The sequence below is a fragment of the Limulus polyphemus genome, unplaced genomic scaffold (assembly GCF_000517525.1).
Source record: "Limulus polyphemus unplaced genomic scaffold, Limulus_polyphemus-2.1.2 Scaffold3953, whole genome shotgun sequence".
In the NCBI taxonomy this organism is placed as follows: Eukaryota; Metazoa; Arthropoda; class Merostomata; order Xiphosura; family Limulidae; genus Limulus; species Limulus polyphemus.
This window is the reverse complement of record NW_013669563.1, coordinates 87,784-100,789: the sequence shown is the minus strand read 5'-3', so window position 1 is coordinate 100,789 and position 13,006 is coordinate 87,784. Positions and strand designations below refer to the sequence as shown.

Genomic DNA, 13,006 nt, shown 5'->3' with positions numbered 1-13,006 from the left:
GTCTCGTCGTGTGCCATCACTATAAGGGATTAGAGTATACTAAACTTTACACATTATATAGGCTACACTAACGTGACGTCTAGGCGGTTCGTTTAACTATGATAGGTGATCTATGTTTTGTGAGGGTGATTAATGAAAGTGTTCCAAAACGCGACATTTATTTCTTGACAACCTAGTTAATACATTAGAAATATTCCTCTCTATAGGTTCCAACTTTATCTTTATGGAGTGATAATGATTGTTATGAATACTAGAACAATACCTTTCTTGTGTGATCCTATTGACACTAGAACAATACCTTCCTTGGGTGATCCTATTGACACTAGAACAATATCTTCCTTTGTGTGATCCTATTGACACTAGAACAATACCTTCCTTTGGTGATCCTATTGACACTAGAACAATACCTTCCTTGGGTGATCCTATTGACACTAGAACAATATCTTCCTTGTGTGATCCTATTGACACTAGAAAAATACCTTCCTTTTGTGATCCTATTGACACTAGAACAATACCTTCCTTTGGTGATCCTATTGACACTAGAACAGTGCCTTCCTCACATGTTCTTATGGGCGCAATAATAACGCCTTCTTTGCATGTTCCTATCGGCAATCGAAAAATGCCTTCCTTGCATGTTCTTATGGAAAAGAAACAATGCCTTTTTTTTACATGCTCCACTATCCTAATTCCTGGTAGTTTTCCTAAACCTTGCTACTCTAAGCTACTCATTAGTAAGGTCAGGGGTCTGGCCATAATACATATGTATATAACAATAGTCAATATCACCAGTGCTCCTACTGGCCAACTTTCGTAATATTCTTTACCTTTCACGAGTCTGGCTATTATCCATATGTCACAGTATTAAGTGTTTCAAGTTTTCGTCTTAGTGACCACCTCTTTTAGTAATAAGTTCTGTCGTTCAAGGATCTGGCCACTATCCATATCTAACAGTTGTCAATATTTCGACATTCCCTGGATAGTTGCTTATATATATATGAAAATTTCTCAGTTATGTATATGACAAGATGATGAGAACGTGAACAAATATTACGAAGACATTTTTATTGATTGGTTTTTCAGACTCAACGGGAATAGATATGTTCATGCTAAGCGACTAATACTTTTTTACGTGGTTATAAAGATGAATCTTACTAAAAAATATGTGTTTTGATGACAAACAAACCATACATTGTTGAAGTTCTTTGTCATAAAAACAATTTCTAATTACTTTTTCATTTCCTCACGCCGAACTTTTTCAAGAACCGTACACAATTAGTCATCTTTATTTCAGCTCAAGTCATGAAAAACATTACGAAAAACGTTCAGCTCGGCTTTGGTTCCTTCGTTGATAAAGTCGCCATGCCATTTGTAGACATGGTTCCAGAAAGGTATAAATTTTATTTAATTACAGTGTTCAAGTAATACTTTTAGTTTCTCTTTATAGATGTGCTTGCTAAGCATTAGGTGCTATTGTTTGATTGTTATGATTAACAAATAAAGGCAGTTTTGTGCTAAAAATATTGTTATTTTTTAGCTTGCTAAAATCAACAAATAGAGATAGTGACATGTTAAATATTAGTTGTTGTTTGTAATTGCTATGGTTAATAAATAAAGATGGTGGTATGCTAAAAATTAGATTTTCTTCTTTGCAATCGTTATGGATAGCAAATAAAGATAGTTCTACGTTAAAAATTAGTTTTTATTGCTTGTCATTGCCATGGATAACAAATGAAGATAGTGCTAGAGCAGTTCAGCTTGGGATAACACAAACTAGCAATGCCAACCACTTACATATTCAAAGAATCTAAGATAGACCTTACTTTGGTTGTATGACTAACTAAATGGTTTATATAAAACTAGTGTAAAAGTCCGTCAATAAGTATGGAAAACCATTGTTGAATGATCAACAAAAATTGTAGAATTTAACTAAAACGAATTTGTTTGTACCTCCAAAATGCACCTACTCTTCACTTATTTCATCAGTCTCGAAGTAATTCTTTAATCACCATATTTTTTAGCAAAAACTACGCAGAAAAATGAAATGTTATCGTGAACAAAAGTACGTGTGTACTCTGAAAGAGATTTAAATAGCACTCTTGAATCTTTTCAATGTATTCTAGGTCAGGAAGTAGAAAACATAGTGCGGACATTCCCACAGAAATGTTCAACTCTTTCGTACGTGTCCACTCTGAAAGAGATTTAAATAGCACTCTTGAATCTTTTCAATGTATTCTAGGTCAGGAAGTAGAAAACATAGTGCGGACATTCCCACACAAATTTTCAACTCTTTCGTACGTGTGCACTCAGAAAGAAATTTAAATAGCACTCTTGAATCTTTTCAAGGTATTCTAGGTCAGGAAGTAGAAAACATAGTGCCGACATTCCCACACAAATTTTCAACTCTTTCGACTCTACAAAAGATAAAGAATATTTGGTAGCAAGAAACATTTACCTTTCTTGTGTTTTAAGGCCAAATAGATAATATATTTATTAAAATACCAAAATAATATTTATTAACTAACATTTATTCACCACTTAAACGTTTTTAAACACTAACTTTATAACGTTATTAATAGTAGGCCTATTTGTAGTCTAATTTAATACATATGCGTAAGGTTTAGCTCAAACATTACTTGGTAAATTTTATTTTGCTTTTGGCTACAACTCAATGTCATAAAACTTCTGAATTAAACTATTCTTTTGTTATTTCACCGAAGTTATAAAAAATAAAGAATGAAAAACAAACCTTTCTAACAAATGAACATGAATATTGAACATTCAACATAAACACCATAATTGGCCTAAGAACAATCAGGTGATAGTTTTGTTGGTAAGCGACGATGTATTTGGTGAACATTACCAAGAAACATAAGGAGCGTGAAAGCGTTCTCGACAGAGTAACAAAGGGAATAAGCTGTTTATACAGTAGTTAGTGATTAGCTCAAAGACAAGCGCCTGTGTTTGTGATTTTGTGACGTGCACACAGGATTAATGAGAACTGTATTTCTCGCCTTTGTTTTTCAACAACACGTGTGTGTTCATGATTAGAAGCTGTAGTGGAGTGGAAGGTTAGTCATTTGGATAGACAGGTGAACTTTTTTCTGGCGAAGTAAAGACTGAGGACTTTCTTCTTAATCAACCCAAAAGAAGAAAATTGAGATTTGCTGCATTGGAAACGTGTGCATTTAGAATAGTCGCAGGTTCGATTCCTGCTCAATCTCAAATTTTGTTTTTGTTTTTTTAGAAAAATATTTTAATATCACAAAACAATTTACTATTTTCAATTGTTTTTTATAATTTTGGATTAACAATTGAATTCGAAACATTACGTTGATTCTCAGACTTTTGAGCGTAGTATGGCATAGTGGTTAGGGCACACGGCTCACAATCTGAAGATTGAGGGTTCGAATCCCCGTGGACAAGAATTCTCGCCCTTTCAGCCGTGGGGGTGTTATAACGTAACATTCAATCCCACTATTCGTTAATAAAAGAGCAGCACAAGAGTTGGCAGTGGGTGGTGTTGACTTGCTAGCTGCCTTCCTTCTAATCTGTCACTGCTAAACTAGAGACGGCTAGCGCAAATAACCTCCGAGTAGCTTTACGCGAAATTCAAAATAAACAAACCAAACATGTTTATATGTTTGTCCATCTCCTTTATATATACATTTGAAAATCAAGTTCATTAGCTGTCTCACACACACACAAATAAGTAAGTTTGGGTTTGGGAACAGTGGAAGGGAGAAATAATAATAATGAGACAGAGGACGTAATCTTACGCTTTTTATTATTTGAAAATATTTTAACAGTACAAGAAAAATTTATTAAAAATTTGTTTGTTTGTTCTGTAATTTTCGAACAAAGCTACAGAGTTCTCTTCGCATAGCTGTTCCTAATTTTGAACTGGTAGATTAGAGGGAAGATAGCTAGTCAACATTATCTACCACCAACTACTAGGTTTCTCTTCTCTTGTCGAATAGTGGCACTTGTTCGTCATTCTTAAAGCGCACGAATGGCCTCGAAATGCAGCAATGGAACGTGAATTTGGAATCTTATGATTCACAGTCTTGCCACGCTAACCACCAGTTCATGCATGATCCCCTTATTAAAAATAAACATTGTTTAAGCATAACACGATTTAAAAAAACTTTAGATAAAAAAAAGCATTTTAACACAGCAAGCTTAAAGAAAGCTTTGGAACAAAGAAAAACATTGTTAAAAAACTTTAGATTAAAAAAAGCATTTTAACACTGAAAGCTTAAAGAAAGCTTTGGAACAAAGAAAAACATTGTTTAAACGCAACAAGATCAATGAAAGCTTTGAAATAAAAATCATTGTTTACGCATAACAACAATAAACGAACTGCACTGTTTTGCTCGTTCAACTTTGTTGTTTTTCAGAATTTGTAGCTATACTTAGCCTATACAAATAAACTGTCCCTTACGAGGTATTATTCTCACCAACTCTAAATGTTATAAAGTTTATGTGGAGAGAGACAGAGAGAGAGAGAGAGATCGAAAGAGTCAATGAGGAAAGTTTATTCATTTAGGAGCATAAGCTGATTCTTCCCAATAGTGCAACCCTCCTCCACGCGAAATAATGGCCTACCCAAACAAAAATACAATATTATGACTTATGAATAAATATAGGCCACTTTAGAAGGTATACATGATTTACATTAGACTTGATAAACTAAAACAGACATGGTGTATTTTGCCCACGACTTACATTAAACCTGATGGTCTAGTACGTTTTTGTGGTATTTTCAAATAAAACTTATTTCGGCACAAATATCAGATTAAATGCTCTAATAACAGCAGGATCGACAGGAAATTTGTGAAGTAATATGTATTTGAAACGTTTACTGAGATTTCTAGTGTTTGAAAAAAAAAAAAACAATCTTTATTAGAACTAAACTAAAAAAAAAATAAAAACACAGAGGGCGTTCTTGCATAGACAATAAGACAGCCACTTCCACTGGATCGTGATCAGGTTCATAGCTTTCTTTCTCTCTCATCATAGATCTTTGTAGATCTAAACATGTTGAACTCCAAAATAAACTGAACTTGTAGTTCCTAAGGTTCAAAATAAACTAAGAAACGAAGCGTCATTCTAACAGCTAAACTCGGTTTCTTTGTCTAGTCGACACGTCATCGCGTGATTGTTGTTCTTACATAGCTTTCGTTGGCTGTAATATACAGATATAATCTTAAAAATTCCTTTATTATTAAAAGCAGATAGAAAACATATAACTTGCCTGTATATCACACTATACTTTAGATGTGTTTTTCAAGTATTTACATTACACCTTATAGGCTAGTATGGACCTAGCACGTTTTCCCCGTGACTTACATTAAAGCTGACAGATTGGTATGTTTCATTTTAGATGTGTTTTCCCATGATTTACACTAGACCTGATAGGCTAATATGTTTCTCCCGTGACTTGCCTCAAACCTGAGACCTGATACTATTTTTGTTCATGTTAGACCGGGTAAGCTAATATTTTAATTATATATTTTGTTCCCAATTTCTTCAGTTTGCAAGATCCTTGCTATAAGAATGGTATGAGCTGCGCTAGGCCTTATGGATTTAAAAACCATTTGCCCTTGACTGGAGATATCATTAAGTTCAAGGTAAGCTGCATCATGATGATTAAATCAGTGAATGTTTAAGGAAGTGATTGGCTATTTACATCAGTAAGTAGAGAACTGTAGACATTCACATTATAGATATTTCTTGTTTTATTCAGTGAAAATGTAGGAAATAATTATTATATTTAATGTCGGAATTATGAATATAAATGAACGTTTTATTGCGTGTTCATGGCAAACCTACAATTTATATGAGATAGTTTTATTATTAGCTGTTGATGTTTGTTCCATCCAAAATTTTAGTTTTTGATGTCTTTTTGTTTAATTAATTTAATCATTAGTTTTGAAGCTGTTTGTAGACAAACCTGAACAAAGTGGTTGAGACAATTTAACTGAAATGTCTATAAGTCGAGATAGTAACGTAACTAATGTATCTTTTTGTAATATATTTGAAAATAAAATGCCTTAAAGGATCACGCTCATCAATAATAATTATTGAAATACCTTAGCGATCGCTCACAAACTTATAACACGATTTAAACACGATATTTTAGGCTAGCAGAAATGTCCAACTGTAGTACAGTAAAGTGTGTCTTATTGCAATACATTACCACTGATAACCTTCTCCTTGTTGTATAGGAGACTGTTTCTAAAGCTTCTCTGTCAGCAAATTTGGACGATCCCGAAGGTGGATTTGATGCTCTAATGCAAGCTACAGTTTGTAGGGTATTTTGTTTCTCGGCTACTTTTGTAACATATAAGCCTTATTTATGAATTAACAGTTTTAGTGCTAATTCTAACATGTTTAATGGAGTTACAGTTAGTACTTGTATCAGATAATGTAAAAGTCTAGAAGGATTCATATTTAGAACCCATCAATATATATAAGCAACGTAAATGGTATACTTTTCAAATACTTGTAACTTATTATTTTAATATCAAGTACCGTGCAAGTAATAAACGTATTCCGTTTTAATTGTTATGAATTGTCTGAATGATAAAACTATTAATTTTCTCATGGGCTATTAAACTTTGTACGTTTGATTAGAGTTGTATAACTACGAGCTGTGTAACCTATGAAGATTTTATTAAGAAACTGATTTTAGTAAGAAATTTGACAGGAGTAAAAGTGACTTGTTTTTTTCTTCTGCCAAGTGATTTAATTTTAATTTCCTGCATATACAGGTTATTTATCCAATTTCATCACATCAAATAATCATTAAATACGGTATCTAATAACCACAGAACTTAGTATACAGATGGATAAAGACCGTATAACTATACCTATCAAACTTATCACATCTTACAGTCTTCACATACGGTATCTAATAGCTCCAGAACTTGGTAGAGAGATGGATAAAGACCGTATGGCTATGTCTTTACCCATCTCTCTACCAAGTTCTGGAGCTATTAGATACCGTATGTGAAGACTGTAAGATGTGATAAGTTTGATAGATATTATTGCTACATCTACCACATAGTAATATAGATATCCAAATGACAACTGTAGTCACGTATAAGTTAAAGTTTTAAGAGCTCTATCAATGAGAAGCTTCGTAATATCATCACATTTAGAAATTAACCCAAATTACTACATTGGAATAATTAACGCTTTCCAAACAAACGAGTAAATCATGGCTAACGTCAAGTAAAAAGGAAATATATTCAAAGATGTATAGACAGGTTTATCGACCCATTACGTAGTATTCATGGGGGCCACCATTAAGCGATCACGCGATTTTCAGCCATTACGAAGATAAAAATTCATGAACGAAAATCAAAGCTCTTTAGTCGCTATCGGTTGATATTTTCGACGTCGCCTTGATGTTACATGCGAACAATGGCTAGCGAAATGATTTGGTTTGAATTTCGCGCAAAGCTACGTGAAAGCTATCAGCGCTAGCCGTTCCTAATTTAGTAGTGAAAGACTAGAGGGAAGGCAGCTAGTCATCACCACCCACCGTCAACTCTTGGGCTACTCTTTTATCAACGAATGGTGGAATTGACCGTCACATTATAATGTCTCCACGGCTGAAAGGGCAAGCATGTTTGATGGGATGGGGATTCGAACCCGCGACACACAGATTGCGAGTCGAACGCCCTAAACACCTATAATGTATCCACGGCTGAAAGGGCAAGCATGTAGCTGGGATGGGGATTCGAACCCGCGACACAAAGATTGCGAGTCGAACGCCCTAAACACCTATAATGTCTCCACGGCTGAAAGGGCAAGCATGTTTGCTGGGATGGGATTCGAACCCGCGACACACAGATTGCGAGTCGAACGCCCTAAACACCTAGCCAAAGCGAAATGAAATACAAAGAAGGTGGCAGAAGCTAATTTGCTGTAAATGGCTGTTCAAATAACCGTCATAAATTTAGTATTTAGGATAGATCCAGATGTGAAGGACGCAGTTTGACTTTTCCGTGAATTTTCCGTGTTTAGTACCTTACAGATTACGTTAGGCGGACCTACTAAGCTAAAATGGATCGAAGTTATCAATAGAAAAACTTACCAATACCGGTTTGGGTTTGTGCAGAACATTTTTGGGTGACAGAGAAAATATCAGAGTAAAAAACACAGCTCGTAAAGAAAATAAAAAGCTCGTATAACCCGCTGAATCACGAAATGAGACTGATGCTGATATTAACTTGATGCTGAAAATACATCTGGTTTGTCTGAAGTTGACCCCAACAGTAATGTAAGAGTGAAAAGCGAAAAACGTATGAAGGAGAAATTTACTAAACGTACACGGTGGCAGAAATCTTACTTTTTAGAAAATGACCATTACTCAAACTTTACAGACATTAAAAGAAGAAAAAGGAGCCTAGTGGAAGTTAGAAGAAGGAACCATATCTGTCAAGAAAAACGGTGTTTTACGCGGACGATTCCTGTACACAGGTGTGACAAAGCAAGTCTTTTCTTTAATCTTGAATCAGACAAACGCTTCTAACTTCCAAATGGATAAAGTTGATCAAATAATGCTTGTTTTAATAGGACTTAAACAACATCTAAAATTCAATAACTTTGCCACAGATTTGGGATTTCAAATAGTCTAACATGAATTATTGAACGGGTGGATTTCGGTTATTTTAAACAATTTATAAGATTTAATTATCTGGCTTCCCAGAGAAATACTCCAAGGGTATTGTTCAAAAAACTTTTCGTGAAAATTATCCACACATAATCTATAATATTAACTGTGCAGAAACACTTATTCAAAGACCCACAAATAGTCTATAATATTAACTGTGCAGAAACACCTGTCAAAGACCCACAAACTTAAAAAACAGATACGATAGTTCTAGTAATTACATCTCACAATTTTGTTGCAATATCACTTCTAGGACGAGCAAGTGATAATATGGAAAACAGTATAATTTTAACTTATTCCTACGGATGAAGTAATGGCTGATAGAGGTTTTCCTATCCGTAATTTACTTTTTTTTATAGAAAAATTAAATTTTATATTCTAGCTTTCACCAAAGGTGAACCTTAGCATAATGAAGAGAATGTTTTACAGCGACCAGAAAGATCGCCAGAGTAAGAATAAATTTAGAAAGAGCAATAAATAGATTTAAAACGTTCAAGATAATACTGTGCCAGTTTCGTCTTTTTCGATAACATTCTAATCGTGTGCTTAGCCGAGCTGTTCTAATACATTGGTTATTTTCAGAGCAAAGTCACATTGGACTATTTGCTGTGTCCATTGCGGAGAATCGAACCCCAGATTTTAGCGTTACAAGTTCGTAAACTTACCGCTGTCCCACCGGTGATGTTGTTGAAAATAGTGAAAGATATAGACGCTTTATTAATTAAATTATTTGCTCTCACTCATGTCATCTGTCAAAGGGGTTAGCTTACTTATATCCGGTGGTATTGAAATATTCATACTTGATGTCATTGCGATTCTTTGTTGTCGAGATGATATTCATGTTTGTTGAATTTCACTTATTCACCTTTGTTTCACTATTCTACAACTTCCAGTGGGGCAGCGGTAAGTTTGAAGACTTAGAATGCTAAAATTCGAGGTTCGATTCCCCGTGGTGGACGGTGTGCAGATAGCCTGTTTCTGTAACTTTGCGCTTACGAAATAAACAAACCTATCATAATGGGAGATAAGTTAAACTGGCCTCCGGCGACTTAGTTCAGCACTACTGGCGTTAATCCAAAAATTCTATCTATACTGCCGATAAAGTGACCATATCTTTAAAATAACCCCCAGCTCAGACATGAAATTACTTCACTACAAGCTTAGTAAAAATATTCTTAAAGTTTTATTTGAAAAAAAAAAGAGTATTTGTACAGAATGTTCAACTACATTTTACTATTATGAAACAGATTAAATCAAAGTTCTTTCATTTTTCAGAAATCCATAGGGTGGAAGAAAATATCCAGAAAAATAATTTTGTTTGCTACTGCTTCAAAATCCCATTCTGCCGGGGATGGAAAGGTATACTGAACTATATTGGTTTAAGCAGCATGTCCTGGTAAGAGCTTAGTTTAAACATATGAAGAAGGATGTAATGTTTGAATGTGTCCAGTTTCCATATTTAACATATACTTATAGTTGCTGATTTTGTTGTCTGTTTAATTAAATCTGTGTTATGCAGTTTGACTCAAATGATATCGGTCTGTGACACATTTACCTATTCTTCTAACAATAACAAATATTAAACCAAAGGTCTCTAATTATTTTCCACATTGGGTCACTTCTGATGACGACCACAAAACCAAGGGTCGGGCCTGAATTTATTGGGGAATACGATATTCCCCAAATATAGTTTTGTTAACTTTTGCAATATCTAATCATAGTGAGTGCAAATCACAATTAAGGCTTTTGGAGGGCCTGATGTGGTTGGCAGGCCTCCTGTTGGGAACCACTAGAGTAAACCATTCATGTGATCCATGATCGAAAGACAAGGCAAATATACCAATACGATCATGGCATGCTGTTTATTTCTTCATTTAGGGTAAATATATATCAGCGTTATGTAGCGGTAAATGTTTAGTAGATATATTGTTCAATTACAAGGTTTAAATTTCAATCTAATAAGTTATATATAATGTAAAACCGTTAAGTACATAAACCTTTTTAAGTTATAATGAGAATATATTATTCCTTAATAAAGTATTATGATATGAGTTAATGAGATGTGCATTATCCATTACATTGTACGAGTTCAAAAGTAATGGCAGTGTAATATTATATTTGTTCAACTTGATGTAATTAAATGAAGTGCGACTGATTCTCGATAAAACACCTTATTTAATTTTTTATTGTTTACTTTAACATTATATTGGTTGATTGTGGAGCTAATAATGATACTTTGTTTCGTCAAATTAAAAATAATAAAACAATAATTTTAATTTAAGTTTTGTGTTATTACCTTCAGCTTGCTGGCATTGTAAAACCGAACGACGGTAAGTGCCACCTGAGTAAAGAAGGACATTACACAATGAGCATGCGTCAAGTAAGTATACACTCGAGACGTTAAGAATTAGAGAAGTTCTCCGAGATCAAAAATAGTTCTTGATTCTTCTGAATTATTACTAATTTTACAAGACGGTATGCTACCCTCGATATTTCTATACCTAAGACACCTAGAATTAGCAGTTCTAATAATAAATTATCAGTAAACATATAATTTTTCCATGAATCATACTAAATTCAGCCTTTAAAATAACCAACAGAGTGAACACAAAGAAACGCCATTAATCAGCTAAAGCATTTGTTGTAGTTGCGGGTTAGAATCCCGATCAAACATCCTTTATACTTCTTCAGGAAAATATCTGACTGACTACACTTTGATTATGTGACCTACACTGAATATCGTTAACAAACTTCATATTAACTTGTTTTAAAACCTTTTTACAAGCTATTATATACAGTAACCAATGGACTTGGAGCAGTTTTTCTTAGAAATATTGTTCTTATTTTAAATATTCTATTCCATGTTTTTTGTTTTTCAATCGTTAGCTTCCATTTACGCAGTTGTTATATTTCTTATTTAATGTTGAAGGCAACATATTAGAAACTTAAATTTGCCCTCCAGTGGCTCAACGGCAAGTCTGTAGGCTTACAACGTTAAAAGCCGAGTTTCGATACCAATGGTGGGCAGAGCACAGATTGTCCGTTGTATAGTTTCGTGCTCAACAAAAACCAACTTAAAATTTACAAAAAATAAATCAATCTCCAAAAAATTCAGAAAGTAATCAATATCAAGGTAACTACTGCTTCTATTGGGTGATATCAGTAAAATAATAACTATTATTTCTGTAGTTTAAAGAATATTTTACTGAATTACACAGAGGCTCTCGATCATATGCTGCAGTTGCAGCCACATGTGTTTAATAAAATGACCACTATGCTTTAAAGAAGTTGACCAGGCTTCTAGCTTTGTCACCTTTTCGTTACGATTCCTGGTTAAAAGTTAAAAATATTGCATGCTTAACAGGTTAAGTATACAGTCAACAGGATGAGCAACATAATCTTGCAATTTATCATAGAAAATTTTCGTAGCTCGTGAAAAGGATCTAGATTATGCTTTAAAATTAGTAAAATTACTAACGTGCGCAGTAAAATCCAGTTCCTCGTTATACAAGTTATATTTCAGGCATTTTTATACAGTAAGGCAGAATGCCGAGTCTACCCTGTAAGTCTTGTCGTGGTCTTAGATTTGAGTATAATAATAATAATCCTTGTAGATCATAGGGCCCCAACAACACCTCGCCGACGGAAGTTGTTGTTGCAGTAATTTTTTAGCAGGTTGGTTTTTACGGGGCGGAGTTTCTCATCCTGGACTTGGGACTAGGCAATGCCAGGGAACGAATCCGGTACCTTTGGATTAGAAATCCAACGCACTATCCACTGCGCTATAGGGACACTAGATTTGAGTATATTAATGACAATATCTTCAAGGAACTTAAAATCTGTAACAGTGCATGAAACAAACTAGTGTTCATATTTTTTGAAAGTAAGTTATGGCTCATCTCATCTTTAAATTAAACTCAACTGTGATTGAATAGTTATATATATTGCTATATATTAATTCTTGTCCGTGCTATTATGTAAGGATGATGCAAATGCCATTCCTACATTTAGTTCCTTTTTTTGAAAACGTTTTTCTTTAATTGTTTTTTAATGCAGTGTTTCAATTGACATAGGAAGGTTGTATTTATAACCAAGTTCTAAATACAATGAGGTTCCAACTATAATATTTATTGTTTATGTATTATTGGCTGGTAATTCCTGTTTCACCCTGTGCTTAAGCTTTTGAAAGGAACTCCAATGTCTGTAAGATAGCTAGCTTCAAGGGGGTAATGAAAACATCGTTTGCACTAGAGTTATGATTTTTTTAAATTACTACTAGTTATTAATAATAGTTATAAAAGCGAATAGTCCGTTTGAAACTAT

General features: G+C 34.0%; 1 protein-coding gene across 1 annotated transcript in view; it reads left to right on the top strand.

Moving 5' to 3' along the window:
* Window positions 1-1,288: 1,288 nt before the first annotated feature.
* The window catches only part of LOC106470338 (integrin beta-PS-like), a 40,158-nt gene continuing 28,440 nt past the window's right edge, over window positions 1,289-13,006 (top strand). Inside the window, exons 1-5 of the mRNA XM_022398954.1 lie at window positions 1,289-1,388; window positions 5,534-5,630; window positions 6,228-6,314; window positions 9,959-10,042; window positions 10,986-11,063. Coding sequence (XP_022254662.1) covers window positions 1,300-1,388; window positions 5,534-5,630; window positions 6,228-6,314; window positions 9,959-10,042; window positions 10,986-11,063 — 435 coding nt within the window. The 5' untranslated portion in view covers window positions 1,289-1,299. The remainder of the gene's footprint in view (window positions 1,389-5,533; window positions 5,631-6,227; window positions 6,315-9,958; window positions 10,043-10,985; window positions 11,064-13,006) is intronic.